General features: G+C 44.4%; 1 protein-coding gene across 5 annotated transcripts in view; it reads left to right on the top strand.

The window, feature by feature from the left end:
- The window catches only part of PRKG1 (protein kinase cGMP-dependent 1), a 1,426,855-nt gene that overhangs the window by 1,378,187 nt on the left and 27,924 nt on the right, over positions 1-20,744 (top strand). For 3 of the 5 annotated variants that reach the window (XM_068258259.1, XM_068258261.1, XM_068258263.1), the window contains exons 13-14: positions 2,235-2,270; positions 5,776-5,917. In XM_068258259.1, coding sequence (XP_068114360.1) covers positions 2,235-2,270; positions 5,776-5,917 — 178 coding nt within the window. The remainder of the gene's footprint in view (positions 1-2,234; positions 2,271-5,775; positions 5,918-20,744) is intronic. The other 2 variants (XM_068258262.1, XM_068258260.1) reach the window with 1 other exon arrangement.

Raw genomic sequence — 20,744 nt, 5'->3', positions numbered from 1 at the left:
AGATTTTGAATGTGAACAGATTGTTGCTCACATACTACATGGAAGTGGTAAAACTGGCCAGTCATTAGCCAATCAAAATTGGATGTGTATACCAGTAGGAGAATTTCACTGCCTTCCAGTTTTTTTTCCCTTTGAATTAAATATAGATACAGGCAAATGATCAGTGTATTTGGCTCAACAGAGTGGGTTACACCCCTTCTTGACCATCTTAGGATGTGATGTGCATGATTTGTAATTGCAATGTTTTGTTTAAGCATATACTTGATATCTCCACATTAGAACCCCACAGTTTTCCTATTTTACTTGAGCAATTTGGAGTTGGAATTAGAGATGTCGCGAACCTCCGATTTTCAGTTCGCGAACCTCCGCGGAAAGTTTGGTTAGCGAAAAAGTTCGCGAACCGCAATAGACTTCAATGGGGATGCGAACTTCAAAATTTACAAAAATTTCTACTGGCTAAAAAAATGATAGAAAACATGTTTCATGGGTTCTAATACCTGGAGCACCCTCCACCCTTCTACCTATTCCCTCCTACCGGAGGGAGGAGGGTCTCATCTGCCAGGGAATTCCAGTATTTCAAAAGCCAGCTTGCATACCGTGGCTGGGGATTGAACCCAGGTCTCAGTGTATGGTAGGTAACTAACATATCCATTATACCACCAACACTTCTAGCTGAAGCTAGCCTAGCAAGTACAATTTATGCTCAATCCAAAAGAAAAATAACATTTATATCATGCTTTTCTCCTGGCAGACTCAAAGCACCAGAGCTGCAGCCACTAGGGCACACTCTATAGGCAGTAGCAGTGTTGGGAAGACTTGCCTAAAGGGGAACTGAAGAGAAAGGTATATGGAGGCTGTCATGTTTATTTCCTTTGAATCAATACCAGTTGCCTGGCAGCCCTGCTGGTCTATTTCTCTGCAGTAGTATCTGATTAAAACCAGAAACAAGCATGCAGCTAGTCTTGTCAGATCAGACTTATAAGTCTGAACCACTGAAACACCTGATCTGCTGCATGCTTGTTTAGGGGCTATGGCTAATAGTATTAGAGGCAGAGGATCAGCAGGGCTGCCAGGCAACTGGTATTGTCTAAAAGGAAATAAACATGACAGCCTCCATATACCTCTCTCTTCAGTTCCCCTTTAAGGTCTCCTACTAAATAGGTGCTGGCTTACTGAGCAGACAGAGCCGAGATTCAAACCCTGGTCTCCTGTGTCAGAGGCAAAGCCCTTGAGGAGGGTGGAGGGAGGAGGGAAGCAGCTGTCCCTTAACTAATTAGTGTAGGCAGACAAGTGAGTCAAATGGTATAAGGACCTTGCTTGGAGGAGGGAGGGCGGGTCTCCAGTAGTGAGAGCAATGTGTTTGGCAATAATGTGCCTGCTGACTGTGATGTAGAGGGTCAAAGTTTTGCTCAATAGAGCATTATGGGGCGAATCGAACTTCCGCAAAAGTTCGCCTGCTGCAGGCGAACTACCAAAGTTCGCCTGGAACCGTTCGCCGGCGAACAGTTCGCTACATCTCTGGTTGGAATGTGATACTGTTTATTGCTTTAGTTTTAATTATTTTTCTTTTAAAGCAAAAACTAAATGGTACACTTTAATTGTTTACTTATGTAATTTCCTACTTGGACATATTTTATATAAATGTTTACTATATTTGGCATCCTAATAACTGAAATAATACATACTTAAGAACTGTATAAGGATTAAGTTAAACACTTTTTCCCAATTAGTGATGGTTATGCCTAGGAGAATTCATGGAGAAGCATGTGATTTGTTTTCTCAGCTGATAGATTTGGAAAGCTCTGAGCTGCTGTCCCCATATTCTGTTTTAGCACATGATCATGACTATCATGTGATGAGGAAATCAGAGCCTTTTATCTATCTACACCTGACCAAACTGAACATGTTTCTCCATGAGTTCTCCTAGACATGACCATCACTATGTAGGATCATCTAAAATAAGGTGATTAACAGGAAACACTAAATGTAATGTCTTTCTCCTGTGCGGGTCTTTGAAACTTAACTGCAACAATCCTCCATCCCTGTACAAATATCCTAATTCACATAAAAATGTACTGTGTCCAAACCTGGAGGAGCCAAATAATTATTATGTACCAATGACAATGTGTGACAGTCATTTTGCCTCATTTGAAAAAAAAAAAAAATTACAAAAGTGTTCTCTACATTTTGCTCTTTTTCCCATCAATAACTATCGTATGTCAACTATTGAACAGCAAAACAACACCAGGAGTTACTCAAAATGTGTATAAGTATGAACTTTATTCCGCTATGTCTGTTCTTACTTGTGTCTTACTACCAGCATGTATGTAGGCCAATATATATTCATAAGTAGGTCCTGGTGTACTCCTGCAGAAATGACCATGGCCAAAACTTAAGAGTGCAAAGCCAGCTTGCACTACCATTTAACAAGGAATATAAAAGCTCTTGCCTACTGCAGTATATACATACTGGTTAATACACAAACAAATCCATCAGTGTGTCTTCATTTTTATATGTATTTTTCTTTTAAGTTTTCCCTTGTGTCTCACCTTGCCTTTTCATCTATGTATTGCAAGGACTATAGAGCCAACACATTGCACTGTCTGTAGAATAATATGTGATTCAGTAACATCTACTATATACAGTATACATATAGTGAACGCTTATAATCATCAACTCTGTTAAGAAGATTCAATAAAAAGTCACAAACAAAAATGGAACAATCATGATTTGCAATATTCAGGATCGAGTATGATTCAACTTAAAGAACATACCCTTAAAGTGAACCTTAAGTCAAAAATAAAAAATGAGTTTTACTCACCTGGGGCTTCCCTCAGCCTCCTGCAGCTGATCGGTGCCAACGTAGAGTCACTCTCATGCTCCTGGACCCGCCGGCGGCTACTTCCGGTTTCGCCATCACTGGTCGTCTGGCTGGGAATGCGAGTGATTCTTCGTGTTCCCAGCAACAATAGCACCCCCTATACTGCTATTGCGGCAAGGAAGGCCGCAATAGCAGTATAGGGGGTGCTATTGTAGCTGGGAACGCGAAGAATCACTCGCGTTCCCAGTCTAACGGCCAGTGACAGCAAAACCGGAAGTAGCCACCAGCGGGTCCAGGAGCATCAGAGCGACTCTACGTGGGCACCAATCAGCTGCAGGGGCTGAGGGAAGCCCCAGGTGAGTAAAACTCATTTTTTATTTTTGACTTAAGGTTACCTTTAAGTGTTATCTGCAGTCTTCAATTTTTGTTAGCAGAAACAGGCAGGCTTGTGGAAACAGTGAGACATGTTGGCCACAAAACACATTCAAGTAAATTTAACCTTTCAAATGTTGGCACTCACTAAGTGTTTGTGGTCCATTAAGTTTGCCTTAAGATGTTTCCCAAGACGATTTGGTCCAAATTCCCGAAAGCAAGATCCATCACAGATGTGTACGCACCTTAACATGCAGTGCTGTAAATGCCTAGAACAGTCACTTTTTCAAAGGAAAGGTTCATCAGACTTTATCCTGAACAGCAGTTACAGATCCAGCTAATGAAAAAAAAATGTCTTACACACACAAAATAGATACCAATACCATCACAAGCAACAGGATAGGTGTTTGCACAAAGTAAATGCAAACACAGATGAATGATTTCATGCCACAGTACACTCTATATTAACAACTGTGCCAGATGTTCTACTTGATGTATAATAATTGGGTAAATAAAAGTTAACTCTTGTTAAGTTGCCTTGCCTTGTAGTCACTTAGAGGGACTTTTCATTGGTGTATTGGGAGAGGCACCCTACATGAGTTCAGTACAGACTATAGCTTTTGCTACAACAGTCTATGTTCTCTGCAGAATCCCACTAGTAGTACCAGCACCATCCTTTTATTTGCGGTCCATACCTTGTCCCACCTTTAATATCGTAATAAAGTCCTGATGGATGCTGTGTTCCAGGTTACTGAGCGATGGGGTCCATATTACATTTTGCTCTCAAAGAATCCCTGTGTCATTATTTATCCAGGGATCTAAAGTCTATTTTCCCCATTGGAGAATTGTGAAACTTTCCTTATAAAGTTTGTGTTCACAAAAAAACCCAAAAAAACAAAAGTGATAATATTGCACCAAATTTTAAACAGGCAAACATTAGTTTAGTACATTAATTCTCAAACATGCCCTGAAGTCCCAACAATCGTACCCAACTAAAGTTGCTGAACCACATTGCTAAGACAATGTGTATTTACAGGGTACCCAGATAATGAGATCTTTTTTAGCAGAAAAAGGATTATTTAGCAAACTGTGTATTTGTTAGTGTTATTCTTATAATGTGTTTCTAACTATTTCATGTAGTTTAGTCACACAAGATCATTGGTGGTCAAATGCCACGTTTGCAGAAAAACAGACATTTTCCATTTTAACATATATAAAGGTTGGTTCACACGTACGTTTTGCTGGCATTAAATGCAGCATTTTAAAAGTAAAGTTTTTAGTGATCTATCACAGTCTCATGCAAGTGAATGGGAGCGTTTAGTACAAGCTTTTGCATGAAAGCCTGGCAGTTGATCCTGGCATCTCATCTCGTCTCACAAGCAACATGCAGCTTCTAGAGGGAGTTTGAAAGCCACTCAAAGCCAATGAAAACCCATAAAAGCCCAGCCTTTCCCTATACTTCCTGCAAAAGCCCAGAGAACGCAACGCTCTCCTGAAAGCCATTAAAAGCCATTAAAAGGTTAACTGTTAAATGCTGGCATTCTTGAAAAAAAAAAGCCACAGCGTTTGAACAAGACGCTAAGCAGAAGCCACTGTAAACCAGCCCTAAATCAGAGCATAGCAGTATATTTAAATATTTACTTCAATTGTTTATATTAAGTTACTTTAGATAAAAAATGATCAGGGTTAATAATAAGATTCCTTTATTATTATTTAGTATTTATATAGTGCAGTCATCTTCTGCAGTGCTTTTACACTTTATATAGTTATGTCACTAGCTGTTCCTTAGGAGAGCTCACAATCTAATCCCTACCATAATGATGGCCCGTTGCAGTCTAGGGCCAATCTGGGGTGTAGCCAATTAGCTAATCTATATGTTTCTACAATGTGGGTGGAAAACGGAGTGCCCAGAGGAAACCCATACAAACAAGGGGGAAAACATACAAGCTCTGTGCAAATCGTGCACTGGCTAGTATTCAAACTGGGGACCCAGCACTGCAAGACGAGAGTGCCATCATGATTCATGACTGAATTATCTGTGTTGTCTTGATGATCCCAGCCCTGTTTTGCAGCCTAGTTAGAATGATGCTGTTACATATTATTTTGTCCATGTTTTAAAGGCTTTTTCTTAGGGCCTGAGTCCACTAACGCAGTTGTGCGCACAGTTGTGTCCACTTTTCAGGAACACATCAATGTTATAGATGCTGAAAAGCGGAGACAACTGCGCACAACTGCGTTAGTGGGCTCAGGCCCTTAATATTGTCTAACTTGTACAGATGAATTTGGAAACGTGGTCACGGACCAGCCTTAAATAGGGATCCATGGCATGTCTGCAGTGTTTTTGTGGATTTGTTCAATGCATCTTTTCCATTGCACACTTCAGTTGTTCACGGCATATGCATTTTATCATTGTACTTAATTGTGTTGTACCTTAGGCAGACAAATCTGCTGTACTAAGGTCATTCAACAGCAGATGTGTTGAATGCTATGGTCTTTGGATATTGTGATATGGTGACTGTGGTTGTTATTTTGCTCAAAACTATTTATTTTGGATATACAGCAGCTCTATTTATCTGTTACAGAGGCTCATTTGAAGATTCTACAACAAGGTTTTATACAGCTTGTGTAGTTGAGGCCTTTGCTTATCTGCATTCCAAAGGAATTATTTATAGGGACCTCAAGCCAGAGAACCTTATTTTGGACCATCGAGGTTATGCAAAGTTGGTGAGTAACACTTTTTTTCACCTTTGGGAATTTACAACTAAAGGCCTGATATTTTTATTTGCAAAGTTTTGCATGTGCTATAAAAATGCCTCTTCTGCGTGTCATCCCTGCCAATATTACACAATAACATATGAGGAATGTCGACCAGCTGCGCCACCAATAAACAAAACAGTGTTTTTTCTGTAGGTGAAAATAGTGACATGTGCATTAGGAATATATTGGATTGTAATATTATAAGCACATCTGTAAAACTTATTGGGAAGCCAGAGTCTTCAATAAATAAATACAAGGCATACAACTGTTCAAAAGTGCATTCTTTGCCCCATGTTGCCCCATCTTACATTTACCAGACACACTTCCAATAAATAGGGCCCTATGCAAATCCCTAACTCTATGCATAGACAAGTGTACTGGCATGCAATGGTATGGGGAAATAAATAATTATATGAAGTGTGATTCTTGCCCTCTCTAATAAAAGCAATTCAACATACAGAGGTAGCGCCACGCAGGTGTCATACACAGCCCACATAAAAGTCCAATCTGAAATAATAGTCTATATATCAGCATGCATAGGCTGCTCTGCATAGTAGACCAAAAAGTTCTCCAAACTTCAGATTGTTTTCTTCTACCTCCAGACAGAATAGCCTTCACCACACCCTTAAAGCGGGACTCACCATCCACTATGACCCTTTGGTGGCTCATATGTAGAGATGGCCCGAACCTCCAATTTTCAGTTGGTGAACCGGGTTCGCAAACTTCCATGAAAGTTCGGTTTGCGCGAACTTTCGCAAACCGCAATAGACTTCAAAAAGGAGGCAAACTTTGAAAAATAGAAAAATGTATGCTCGCCACAAAAGTGATGGAAAAAATGTTTCAAGGGGTCTAAAACCTGGAGGGGGGCATGGCGGAGTGGGATACACGCCAAAAGTGCCGGGGGAAAATCTGGATTGGACGCAAAGCAGTGTTTTAAGGGCAGAAATTACTTTGAATGCTAAATTGCAGGCCTAAAGTGCTTTAAAATATCTTGCATGTGTATACATCAATCAGGGAGTGTAATCAGAGTACTGCTTCACACTGACACACCAAACTCACTGTGTAACGCAACGCAAACAGCTGTTTGTGTAGTGATGGCCGTGCTGGACTGGTGCATACCATGGCCAGAGTGCAGGCCGTGGCAGTTTTCAAGCCCATATGGTCGCCGGGCTGTGGTAGCTCAATGATAGAACAACAGTGACTGTCCAGCTGATCAAATTTGGTCTGTCCACAATGAAGCAAACGACCTTATTATCTTTGGTGTGCCACCCCCCAAGACACTCATATAGCTGACGGTCATTGCTTCATTGAGATGCGCAAGCCCCTTCACCGCGGCAAGGTAATGATCACGAAGGGGAATGGGCACATGTACATGCCTTTTGTTTTGTTGTTGCAGCTGCACTGCAGCCAGAAAAATTAGGCAGGCATGTACACGCACCAGAAAAATGATTATAGCGGCCGCTGCTAGCAGCGACCTTAAAAATTCAGGAATCTGCCTGGAGTCCTGGACGCTGTTGGTGGTGGCCGAGCAGGCAAGCGGCCTGCGGGCAGAGATGCTGTGTGGGGAGCTACTTAGTCTTGGGTCAGGCAGCCAGTCACACGGCATGCAGGCAGAGATGCTGTGTGTGGGGACTGACTTAGTCTTCGGGCGGGCAGTAGCCCTCCGGGATCCATGCCTCATTCATTTTGATAAAGGTTAGGTACTGAACACTTTTGTGACTTAGGCGACTTCTCTTCTCAGTGACAATGCCTCCAGCTGCGCTGAAGGTCCTTTCTGACAGGACGCTTGAGGCAGGGCAAGACAGAAGTTGGATGGCAAATTGTGACAGTTCTGGCCACGGGACAAGCCTGCGCACCCAGTAGTCCAAGGGTTCATCGCTGCTCACAGTGTCTACATCCACACTTAAGGCCAGGTAGTCGGCTATCTGCCGGTCCAGGCATTGGTGGAGGGTGGATCTGGAAGGGCTAAGGCGACGTGTTGGACTAAAGAATGTACGCATGTCCGATATGACCATGAGATCGCTGGAGCATCCTGTCCTTGCCTGCGTGGACATGGGAGAAGGATTACTGGCAGTGGTACCTTTATTGCATTGTGCTGTGACATCACCCTTAAACACATTGTAAAGCATAGTTGCCAGCTTGTTCTGCATCCTTTCTGCCTTCAGGTGAGTTGATAACATGTCCGCTACTTTGTGCCTATACCGAGGGTCTAGTAGCGTGGCCACCCAGTACAGCTCATTCCCCTTGAGTTTTTTTTATATGGGGGTCCCTCAACCGCCTGGACAGCATGAAAGATGCCATCTGCACAAAGTTGGATCCAGACTTACTATCCATCTCCTCTTGCTCTTCCTCAGTGACGTCAGGTAAGTCCTTCTCCTCCCCCCAGCCACGAACAATACCATGGGAACATCGAGCAGCACAAGCCCCCTGCGATGCCTGCTGCGGTTGTTCTTCTGCCGCCGCCTCCTCCTCCTCCAAAGAAACACCTTCCTCATCATCCAAGTCTGACTCCTCTTCCCAACATGCCTCTTCCTCCTCCTCCCCCCTCTGTGCTGCCGCAGGTGTTGAGGAAACATCTGATTCTGATGAAAATTGCTCCCACAACTGTTCCTGCCGTAACTGTTCCTGTTCACGCTCCTCCACAGCTTGATCCACCACTCTATGCATGGCATGCTCCAGGAAGTAAGCGTACAGGATCAAGTTGCTGATGATGCCTTCACTGCGACTCACCAGGTTGGCCACCTCCTCAAACGGCCGCATGAGCCTGCATGCATTTCGCATCAGTGTCCAGTTGTTGGGCCAGAACATCCCCATCTCCCCAGATTGTGTCCTTTTACTTTAATTGTACAGGTACTGGGTGATGGCTTTCTCCTGTTCTAGCAGGCGAGAGAATCAGAATCAGAATCAATTTATTTCGCCAAGTAAGTTTGCACCTACAAGGAATTTGTCTTGGCAGTTGCTTAACAAACACAAACAACAACAATACAAGGACAGACAGTGTGAATATTACAAGTTAAGGACATTATAAGTATAGTGGCAGTAAGCAATGTGAGAATTGTTCATGTTTAGTTCTGTGCTGATTACTTTCAGTCTTAGCAGCTCTAACGTGGTTCAGCATTAAGTATGGCTACCGCTTGAGGAAAAAAACTGTTCCTGTGTCTAGAGGTTTTGGTAGCGATTGACCGGAATCTTACTCCTGAAGGCATGCGCTGGAAGATGGAGTGAGCTGGGTGAGAGGGGTCAGAGGCAATTTTGGATGCTCTCTTTCTGCACCTGCTAGTGTAAAGATCCTGCAGGGAAGGTAAGCTACAGCCAATTATCCTTTCCGCTGATCGGATGATGCGCTGCAGCCTCCCCTTTTCTGTTCCAATATGTTTTATTGAGTTTTTAACAAAGTGGATATATAGAGTTACAACATTGTGAGGTTCAGAAAACAGCTTAATTCAGTTGTCATTGCACAAAGATATATGATAGCTTCAGTATATTTAAAGATACAGTCATTTACATTTGCATTTGGGTTGTGGTACAATGTTGTGGGAGGGCAGGTAAAGGATGCTTGTGACTAGATGGAATGATAGGCCATAAGGGCCGCTGGTTTTAATGTAAGTTTTTATCATTCCTCGAGTCTCCTTAGTACATAGTAACACAGTGCTATATGGGGGAGATTGATATGGGTAGTATGGATAGTTGTGTAAGGCGAAAGGTGTAAGGAAGGAGTAGAAGAAGTGAAAAGAGAGTGAGTTTGAAGAGGGTCCTGCGGTGTAGACGGGGACCTTTCTGTCATTACTCAGTTTTTCAAGACAATATATTCTTAAATTCTGTGGATTTTGTGTATTCCTGCCAGGAAGCCCAGGTTTTTGAGAACCTATCAATTTGGTCATGTGCTACTAGAACTATCTCTTCTAGTTCTTTGATTCTCTCAACCCTTAGAAACCATTGTTTTATTGTGGGAATTGTTTTTGTTTTCCATAGTGCGGGTATGGTGGCTCTAGCTGTTGAGATCAGGTGGGGTAGTATAGATTTTTTGTATTGAGTTGGCGGCATAGGTGAATTGTGTAGTAGAAATATGTCTGGTCGGTATGGGAGAGTTTGTCCTGAGATGTGCTGGATTATTCTGTGGACTTCTTTCCAGAATCCACTCAGAAGCGGGCATGTGAAGGCGATGTGAAGTAGGTCTCCAGGCCCACTTTCGCATCTCCAGCAAGAGTTGGGTATGTTAGGTAGGAAGTTGTGGAGCTTTTCTGGGGTTCTATACCATTGAGTTAGAAATTTGTAGTTTTGTTCTTTGATTTTGGTGCATCTGGTTGATTTATGTGCGTTTAAGAAAATTGTAGACCATTGGTCATCTGGAAGGGGTGAGCCTAGTAGTTTATTCCAGTGTTTTTTTGAGGGTGACTCTGGGGTCGGTTGGGCGTCTAGTAAGAGGTTGTATAGCCATGAAAGGGCGTGCCGTTTTCCTCTCTTTGAGATACATTTCTGGTCAAATTGTGTTAGGCTTGATGTTACTTCCAGCTTGAGTTGTTTAGTGTTAAGGAAATGGCGGATCTGGAAGAACGTCCACAGGGGTATTTGATTTTCTGGGTTGGGATGCTTAATTGCTTCCTGGGGTTTGAGTTTGCCTTGTGAGACAAAGTGGTGTGCCCGTGGGAGTTCAGTCATTGCCCATGTTTTTAGGTATAATGATTGATTGCCCGGGGGGAAGAGGGGATGCCCTAACAGGGGGGTCATGGGTCCTGGTATTGAGGAAATCTTGAATTGGTTACAGCAAAGAGTGAAGGCTTTCTTGGTTGCTATTATGAGGGGGTGGTCAGTCTTTGTTTCGTTCAGGGATGGTGAGTTTACCCATGGGAGAGCCCCCAGCTTGGTTCCACATGTTTCCTGTTCTATATGTACCCAATCTTTCTGTATTGGGTGAGTTGTCCAGTCCAGTGTTCTGAGTAAGTGGGACGCTAGGTAGTATAGTTTTAAGTTTGGGAGACCGGAACCCCCTTTATCAATTGGGAGGGAAAGGGTTTTGTTGGAGATTCTAATTTTCTTGTGTTCCCAGATGAATTTGTTGAGGGGGCCTTGTATGGATTTTATGTAGGCTATGGGTAGGTGAATGGGCATGGTCTGGAAGAGATATAACAGTTGCGGTAGGATGGTCATTTTAATAGAAGCCATTCTGCCGAACCAGGATATTCCCTTAAGCTTGTTCCAGTCAGAGGTTTCCTTTATAATTTTATCTCTTATAGGGGCATAGTTGCATTCAAAAAGGTTTTCAATTTTGGCGGGAAGTTTGATCCCTAGGTATGTGATTGCTTTTTGTTCCCATTTAAAGGGAAATCTCTCTTTGCATAATGTTAAGTTGGCTGAGTTAAGGGAGATATCTAGGGCCCAGGATTTGTCAAAGTTGATTTTTAAGTTAGATATTTTCCCAAAGTCTTGCAAGGCTTTTACCAGATTGGGTAATGTGATCAGGGGTTTTGATAGAAAAAAAAGCATATCATCGGCGAAGGCCGCTATTTTATACTCTTTTTGAGCAATGTGGATACCATGTATGTTGACATTGGATCTAATTAAGTTCAAAAATGGTTCTAGCGAGAGTACGTATATTAGGGGAGATAAGGGGCACCCCTGTCTTGTCCCGTTTGAGATGGGGAAGGAGTTAGATAGTGAGAGGTTTGCCTTTACTTTGGCTGTTGGATTGCTATATAGCAGACCTATCCATGATAGTAACTGGGGGCCCAGACCCAGTCCAGATAGTACTGCCTGAATGTAGTCCCATGCCACCCTATCAAAGGCTTTCTCGGCGTCAGTGGAGAGGAAGAATCCTTCCACTCGACGCCGAGAGAGCCAGTGGAGGACCCCCACTGCCTTGGTTGTGTTGTCCCTTCCCTCTCTGCCAGGGACAAATCCTGCCTGATCTTGGTGGATGATTTGAGGGAGTAGTGGGTTAATCCTGTTTGCCAAGATTTTCGCGAAAATCTTGATGTCACCGTTGAGTAGTGAGATTGGTCTGTAATTATTACAGTGTTGAGGGTCTTTGCCCTCTTTGTGTATAACTGTCACATGTGCTTCTAGTAGTTGTGTGGATGGTAGTGTGTTTGCTGTAACGCTATTAAAGGCTTTCGTGAAGCAGAGAGCTAATTCTTTGGCGTAGAGCTTATAGTATTGGGACGTTAGTCCATCGGGTCCTGGACTCTTTCCTGCTTTTAAGCCCTTAATAACTGTTAGGAACTCAAGTTGGTCTATGGGTTGGTCTAGTTTTGTGGTAATTTCGATAGGCTGGGGTTGCAGTCCATGTTGTTTTAGGAAGTCTTGGATTTGGGTAAGTCTGTTTGCCTGTGGGGTCGGGCTTGTTTGGTTAGGGTGGAGGTTATAGAGGCACATATAGTAGTTACGGAATGCTTCTAGAATTGCCGGGGTAGTTATGTGGTCAGGGCCCTTGGTGCTTTTGATTCTAGTAATAAGGTTTCTAGCATTTTTCTTTTTAAGTTTTCTCGCAAGATATGTGCCTATTTTGTTATCCCATTCATAAAGCACTTTTTCTGAGTGGAGAATAGTGCTTTTGGCCTTTCTATTGAGTGTTTTTTTGAGTTCTGACCTTTTATTTTGGAGTTTACTTAGAGTTTCTTCCGTAGTGTTTCTCTTATGTAGGGATTCTAGTTGTTCAATTTCTTTCAGGAGTGAGGTTATTAGGGCAAATTTATCCTTTTTTCTTTTGGCACCCAATTTGATAAGTTCTCCTCGCAGGACTACCTTATGAGCTTCCCAGATAGCTAATGGGGAAGCTTCACAGTTTAAGTTACATTCCATATAGTCTGAGATAAGTTTGGAGATGGTGTGGGAGGCCTCTGGATCCTCCAAGAGCTCTGAGTTCAATCTCCAATTGAATTGTGAAGTTTTTAGGAAAGGAATCCTTAACTCTAAAAATACAGGCGCATGGTCTGAAAAGGCTATAGAGCCTATAGAGGCTTTTTTGACATATTCTACATCGAGTTGAGTGATAAAAAGGTGGTCTATGCGCGAATATTTTTCGTGAGGAGTGGAATAGTGCGTAAAATCTTTAGTTTGGGGATTCAGAGCTCTCCACACATCTATCAAAGACAGGTCTGAGAGCTTTTCTTTTATTCTCTTAATTGCTTTGTAAGAGAACAGCGTTTTACCATTAGAGGTGTCCAGTGGTGGGTGTAGTGGTATATTAAGGTCATCTCCCCAGATGATCATGCCTTTGGCATAATCTAATAATTTGTTGGTGAGGGAGGTTAGAAATGATTCTTGTTTGTTGTTTGGGGCGTATACAGAGACTAGGGTGATGTCTCTATTACCTAGTGTGCATAGGACAAAGATAAATCTTCCCTCTGGGTCTGAGAGGTGACTTTTTACCTGGAGTTCACAAGATTTGTGGAGTAGTATTGAGACTCCTCTTGTTTTCCCTGCCGGCGAGGTGGAGTGGTATCCTCTAGTGTAGTTTTTGTCCCTCAAGTAGGGGGTGTGTTTGTTTGAGAAGTGCGTTTCTTGGATCATTGCGATCATAGCTTTTTGGCTTTGGAGAAGATGTAGTAGAGATGAACGCTTCTCTGGTGTGTTAAGGCCATTGACATTATGTGATGTGACAGTCCAAGAGACTGTATCTTTGTTTTTATGCGTCATTTTAGATTGAGAGGGTTCACCACTCCACCTGGCCATTTCCACACCGCAGGAGAGAGTATAGAAGCAGGCAGCTAGAGATAAGAGAGATAGAAAAGAAAGAGAGTGCATGTGTTAGAGTGGGTTTATTTCAGGGAGGGTTAAGGGGTAAGGGAAATAGAATCCCTGATTAGGGATAGAGTAACAATAACGGTGTAGGCGGATCACAAAGTGGGCCGCCTAGTACTTAGACCGAGTAAAGGTCAGTGCAATAAACTACACTGTTTGGGGTAGTAAAGTGACAGGAACTCAGTGAGTGGAGCTCAGAGAAGATACTGGTGCTACCCCACATCTTAAGCCTCGGTTTCGTCAAGCTAAATAATAGTAGGAAGTCTACATTTATGAAGTGTAGTGTTAGTTTTATACATTTAGGATAGGAGATGTCGTTGGACATTTCAGCCTTGCTGCTGTCTATAGCTTGCTATTGGGAGGGCTATTATCTTCCCTCTGCTCAGGGAGTTTAGCACTTTTGGCGCAATGAAGTTAGCATAGTGTGACCATAAAGTATGTCAGAGATTATACAGGTACCTCTTGGTTAAACAATAGTGGTGGATATTATGTCTATGAGGTTATATTTAACATTAAACATCTCTAAACTTATACAGGCTAATACAACAGCATAAACCATTTGAACATTGATCTTTGCATATCTTGATGACTGTCCATAAAAGCTAGGTGGCTAATAAGAAATGCTCGGTGTCCATTATTAGAATAAATCAGGGAAGGACAGTAGCTTATGGTTATACATAGTACCTGTGGGTAATTGTTAGCTTAGATGGAGTCCGGGTGACACCAAACTGGGGTTAAGTATTATAGGGGTGTTGTATCTGACATATAAGAGGTTGAATAGCACAACGTTCTAATCTAGGGGGTCGTGCAAACAGTCAAAAAGCTTAACGGGGACTGTTGCTAAACATGGCTGAATGTGTTACCGTACATCCTTCAAGTTGGGGAAAGTTCAGGACACAGGCTCATCTTGCGCGGCGGATGTCTGTTCGTTGTCGCCGTCTTCTGCTTCTGAGCCTTCAGTGTTCGGCGATGGGTTCTGGTCGCCGAGATCGGATGCTTGGCTTAGGCGTCTTCTGCGGGGGTTTTGTTGGAAGCTTCTTTCGCTTGAGGATCGATCTCGTCGTCTGATTGCTCCAGGTCGCTCCATGGTTGTTAGGATGGGCGGGCCGTCAGTTGCGGTTAGCGGTTGCCAGTCCGGAAGCTCCATTGTAGGTATGTTAAGTGCCCTGCAGAAGTATTCCAGATCTAGTGGGTGCTTCAAATTAACTGTGTTCGCGCCTTTTGTGGCCTGAAGGCAAAAGGGGAAGCGCCATCGATAGAGTATGGTGTTCTCTCTTAATACTTGTAGAAGCGGTCTCAGAGCCCTTCTTGTCTGTAGCGTAATGATGGATAGGTCTTGGTATAGCTGTATTGTGGAGTCATTAAAAAGAATCTCGTCCTGTCCCCTCGCCTTCTTCATTATCTCTTCTTTAAGTGCAAAGCTGTTCAGACAGCAGATTATGTCGCGGGGCGGACCACCCTCTCTTCCCTTGGGGCGAAGTGCCCTGTGTGCTCGCTCTATCTCTATAGGAGAGTCCTTGGATCTCTCGAGTAGTTGGTTGAAGATGGCGGAGATTGCAGGGAGAATGAGATCCTGCGACACTGTCTCCGGTAAGCCCCTCACCCTTATGTTGTTTCGGCGACCTCTATTATCTAGGTCTTCTAATTTTTGTTGAAACTCAAACATCTTGAGGTCTTGCTGGTTAGATTTCGCCTGGAGGTCACTTACTTGGGAGCGAGTATCTTTCTCTTCTTTCTCTAGGGTGTCAAGCCTGTTATGTATATGCGACACTTCGTCTCTCAGGTCCGCTATAGCAGTGGAGAAGGTTTCTTTAATATCATTCGCTATTTCTTTCATCATATCCACAGTCGGCATGTTATTTAGCTTTTCCATCACCTTGTGGGAGCCAGAGGGGCCTGATGAGGAGTTCTCCGACACGTTAGGTGGAGAGGGCGCCATGTTGGGCTGGCTGCGACCTGGGCCCGAGTTCTTTTGTGCCCTGAACATCACGGGTACTTGCTTGGCGGATTGTACGGAGGGGTCACCTTGAGTTTTGGGGTCCCCTGAAGTCTTTTTGTCTTCCTTCATGTTTAGTTTAGAGGCTGGAAACCGGGGTTTTTGTGGGTGCACGAGAGGAGCTCTTTCAGCAAGCAGCCATCACAGAGCGGTGCCAAGCCACGCCCCCCGCCTCCCCTTTTCTAATGCTGAGCAGGAGCTGAACCATACAGTCATGGATGATGTTATGGTGGATTCGATGATTGCAGTGTAGAACTGCACCATTAGATTTTGAGGTAGGCCAAACTTTTTCAGCTGCCGCAGATGGTACATTCTCTGTTGTGCTTTCTTGACAATAGTGGCGGTGTTGTTGTCCCATTTTAAGTCGTTTGAGATCGTGGACCGAAGAAACTTTAATGACTCTACTTAGGTTATTGTGGATCCATTTATGGTTAAGGGGAGGTGCTGGGGGGGAGATCTCCTAAAGTCTATTATCATCTCCATGGTTTTGAGAGCATTTAGTTCCAAGTTGTTGCTGCTGCACCAGGAGGAAAGCTGTCCCACCACATGCCTGTATGCAGACTCATCCCCGTTTTGAATGAGACCAACAACTGTTGTGTCGTCTGCAAACTTCAGAACCTTAACAGATGGATCTGTGGAGATGCAGTCATTGGTGTAAAGTGAGTACAGCAGTGGGGAAAGCACACAGCCCTGGGGTGCACCAGTACTGACTGTCAGAGAGCTTGATGTGAGTTTACCAAGTCTAACACACTGTCTTCTGTCGGTTAAGAAGTCGGTTATCCATTTGCAGAAGGATTCAGGTATGTGTAGCTGGGAGAGCTTGCTGTGCAGCAGTGATGGAATTCCAGCAAGTTGGGCTATCACATACCAAGCGTCTCACCAGCAAGTTGTTTCTCCGCTGAATGTCCATCGTACCTGGCATGCAGCATAGGCTCTGGGGAGATGGGGCTGTAGCTGGAGAGGAGATCACAGCACCAGTAGAGTTGAACTACCACTCAGCCAAGGAGGAGGACGAGGATGACAGCGAGGATGTAGCAGGAGGAGAGGAAGTGGCAGGAGGCCTGCCTGCAAGCCGTGGAGGTGTCACAAGTTGGTCTGCTGCACGGCCACGTACTCCCTGCTTGCCATCGGTCACCAGGTTGACCAAATGGGCTGTGTAAGTTATATACCTGCCCTGAACGTGCTTGGCAGACCAGGCATCCGTGGTCAGGTGGACCCTTTACCCAATGCTATGTGCCAGAGATGACACCACTTGCCTCTCAACTTCACGGTACAGTTTGGGTATCGCCTTTTTAGAGAAATAACTGCGGCCTGGTATCTTCCACTGCGGTGTCCCAATGGCCACAAATTTACAGACGGCCTCAGAGTCCACCAGCTTGTATGGTAACAGCTGGCGAGCTAACAGTTCCGCCACGCCAGCTGTCAGATGCCGGGCAAGGGGGTGACTGGCAGAAATTGGCTTCTTCCGCTCAAAGATTTCCTTCACGGACACCTGGCTGCTGTGGGCAGAGGAGCAGGAACCGCTCAAGGGCAGAGGCGGAGTGGAGGGGGGTGGCTGTGAAGGTGCAAGGGAGAAAGCGGCTGAAGATGCTGCACCTGAAGGAGAAAGAGGAGAAGGAGGGTGGCTTTTCTTTTGTGTCCTGCTTTTGCTCAGGTGCTCTGACCCATTGCAGTTTGTGCCTTTTCTCCATGTGCCTTCATAAGGCACTTGTCCCTACGTGAGTGTTGGCCTTTCCACGGCTCAATTTTTGGAGGCAGAGAGAACAGGTGGCATTGCTCCGATCTGAGGCAGACACATTAAAAAATGTCCAAACTGCTGAGCCCCCCTGGGGTGATGGCACTATGGTGGCATCAGCAGCTGATGTTAAAGGACATGTTGGCTGGCTGTACATAGGTGGCGATACATGGCACCGGACACTGCCACCAGCTGTTTCTGACGACCAGCTCCCCCTGCTTCTTTCAGGAACTCATCTCCTCCTACTCTGACTCCCCCTCTGAACTGTCCCCTTGGTCATCTTGTCTCTTAGGAACCCATGTGGGATCAGTAGCATCATAATCATCCTGCCCAGCTTCGCTTGCCTCAGACACCTCCAAAAATGCACCAACAGCAGGTACTTCATCATCCTCCTTCTCACACGTTACGTCCATAGTGTCGCCGCCTAGCGCAGACATATGAGGTGGTGTAACTTGATAAGCGCCTTCATCTGGTTGTTACAATAATGGCTGTGAATCAGTTAATTCCCCACCAAATAACTCCTGCGAAGTGTCAAATGCAGCGGATGTAGTGCTTGTAGTAGTGCTGGTGGCTGCGGAAGATGAGGTGTTCTGTGTTAGTCAACCACGTCCAGACAATCTTGGGTGTTGATGGGACGAGCCTTCTTCTGAGCACTGTACTTTGGGCCAGGGCCGCACGAAATCACATCAGCACGACCTTGCACGGACCTGCCGGGTGGCCTTCCTCTGGGTCTGCCTCTACCTGTTTTGTCAGTTGTGTCCATATCGGGGGGATGAAGTGAAAGGTATGCACTGACTTGACTAATACAATGTGCAGTCACACAGGTGCAGATAACAGGTATGCACGGAGTGGTATATCACACTGCGTGCACTCACATAGGTAGGTGGGTGCACTGAACACAACAGGTAGGTATATGCAGTGATGGGTATTACAATGTGCACCTGTCCCACACAGACAGGTAGCGGACAGGCACAGTGACACTGCGTGCGCTCTACTCACGTAGGTAGGTGGGTGCACTGTGAACAACAGGTAGGTAGGTATATGCAGTAATGGGTATTACAATGTGCACCTGTCACATACACAGGTAGTCACTGAATGTGCTGGGCATGGCAGTGGCACACACACAGTATGAATTATCAAGGCTGTCTATGAAACACAAGTGTCAGGGGGACACGCAGAAAAAAAAATTAGATCACAAGAACAAGATTAGCTCTCAAAAGAGCTGTTGTGGGGTGCTATTTTAGCAATAAGAATCAAGGAGCAAGCTAACAAGCCTACAATAAGAAGCAAGGAGAAAGCTAACAAGCCTACAAGAGCCTAACTAATCTTTCCCTATGAGAGTCTGCACCAGCAGCAGCATCTGTCCCTTCTCTATTTACTGCAGGCACACGAGTGAGTAAAATGGCCAGCGATGCCTGCCTTTTAGGGGGGGGAGTGGCTCCAGGAGGGAGTGTAGCCTAATTGGCTACAATATGCCTGCTGACTGTGATGTAGAGGGTCAAAGTTGACCCTAATGGTGCATTATGGGGGCGAACCGAACTTCCGGTAAAGTTTGCGGTTCTCCACGATCGCAAACCCCCGGAAGTTCGCGGGGGAACCTTCGCCGGTGAACTGTTCCGTTCGTGACATCTCTAGTCATATGCAACCTTGGGACCATTATTGGGTCGTCCCCCACTTCCCTGGCAGTCTTTGATGTCTTTACCACAGTACTCCTTATTTAGCATAGATCACCATGGCCTTAATACACAAATACTCAACATAGTGTAAAACCGTTTCACATTTATTCCTTATAAAATCATATTGCACTCATGTTTTTAAGACTTGATTAGACCACACAGAGTTATTCCTGAAACAGGCTCCCCCCGTCTCGCTGGCCAGGGGCCTTGTAGTTCCACAACATACACCGACGTTGCGCACACCTCCGCTGGCCTCTGCTCTTATGAGATGCCAGCTGCTCCTAGAAATTTGCGTACTTAGTCTTACTTCGGTGTTTAGGCTCCGCCCAACATGTTTCATCACTATGTGACTCATCAGGCACCCTGATGACTTATAGACTTATACATGAGCAACACTATGTAATATGTGTACTATTTGTGACATTTCCATTTGCAGAGATTTACCCAATGGTAAGTGACACTTTCTTGATAAAGGAAATGCCAAGGAAACACAGGTCTGAAAGTTCTGGCCATAACAATTATCAAAGAAAATTGGTAGGGGGAAAATACTCTGCTGCAGGAGGGGGAGGGAATAATTGCTGCACTTAGGGGCCTGGAGGAGTTATCGGCTGCACTTAAGGGACAGGAGGGGTTAATGGATGCAATACTGTATGCTGTGCCGTCATTAACCCCTCCTAGTCCCCAATTTCAGCCATTAACTTTGCTGAGTAGACTTATACTTGAGTCAATAAAAAATTCCAGCTTAAGAGAGTCAAATATTGGAGTTGACTTATACACTTCCACTTAAGAAGAAAAAGAGGCCTTGCACATCCCTATTAAAACTTCACTTTTAATTTAAATCCAGTAAAACAGGCATACATTACATCTTCAAGTCGTGGAAAGAGAGGTACAGGCAGTTAATGGGAGGTCGACAGCCGTTTCGCGCCGATTAGGTACAGTGGCGCATCATCAGGACAACCACCCCTTTCTGTCATCTCCCCTTATATAAAAAACATTCACCCTCAATTAACTCGTGAAACAGCCGCCATCACCAAACCATGGGTGCGCCCTCCGTATTTGGAACGCACGCTGACAAACCTCCACGATGCAGGAGGTTTCCTGACCATGGAACGCAAAAACCAGAAGTAGCCATTGCGTCATATCCGATGAGCGTCAAAAGTGACGCGCTACGTGAGGTCGATGCGTCCAATTAGACGTATTAGGTCTCAAAATACGCATGCGGCACAACTGTCCACCAGAGGGCAGACGGAAGGCTTTTAAAGAATTGTAAAATGCATTCAACGTCCCAGGCTTGTAGAGCCAGCCCATCTGCTGCCATCTAGTGGACAAATGTATTAAAACATCTTGTAGACATACTTAATAGTCACAGCAACGGATGGACATCTCAAATTGTAATTGTAATGGCAGCTGCTTATCATACTAAACCATAGACAAAAAATAAGCATCATGATAGAAATAAAGTGTGCACAAAACATTATTTGCAAAAATATGCCACACTAAATTGCTGACACCAGTCCATCCCATGGGGGAAAGTTCATAATGTCGACTTATATTCAAGGATATACTGTATGTTTAAATATGTATTCACATTTACAGTTTTTCATTACAGCAGTACTTTAAGCAAACTGTGTAATGTCACCAGAATTA

Source organism: Hyperolius riggenbachi, chromosome 10, assembly GCF_040937935.1.
Source record: "Hyperolius riggenbachi isolate aHypRig1 chromosome 10, aHypRig1.pri, whole genome shotgun sequence".
In the NCBI taxonomy this organism is placed as follows: Eukaryota; Metazoa; Chordata; class Amphibia; order Anura; family Hyperoliidae; genus Hyperolius; species Hyperolius riggenbachi.
Note: the sequence above shows the minus strand (reverse complement) of the source record. Positions and strands in the feature narration are given on the sequence as shown.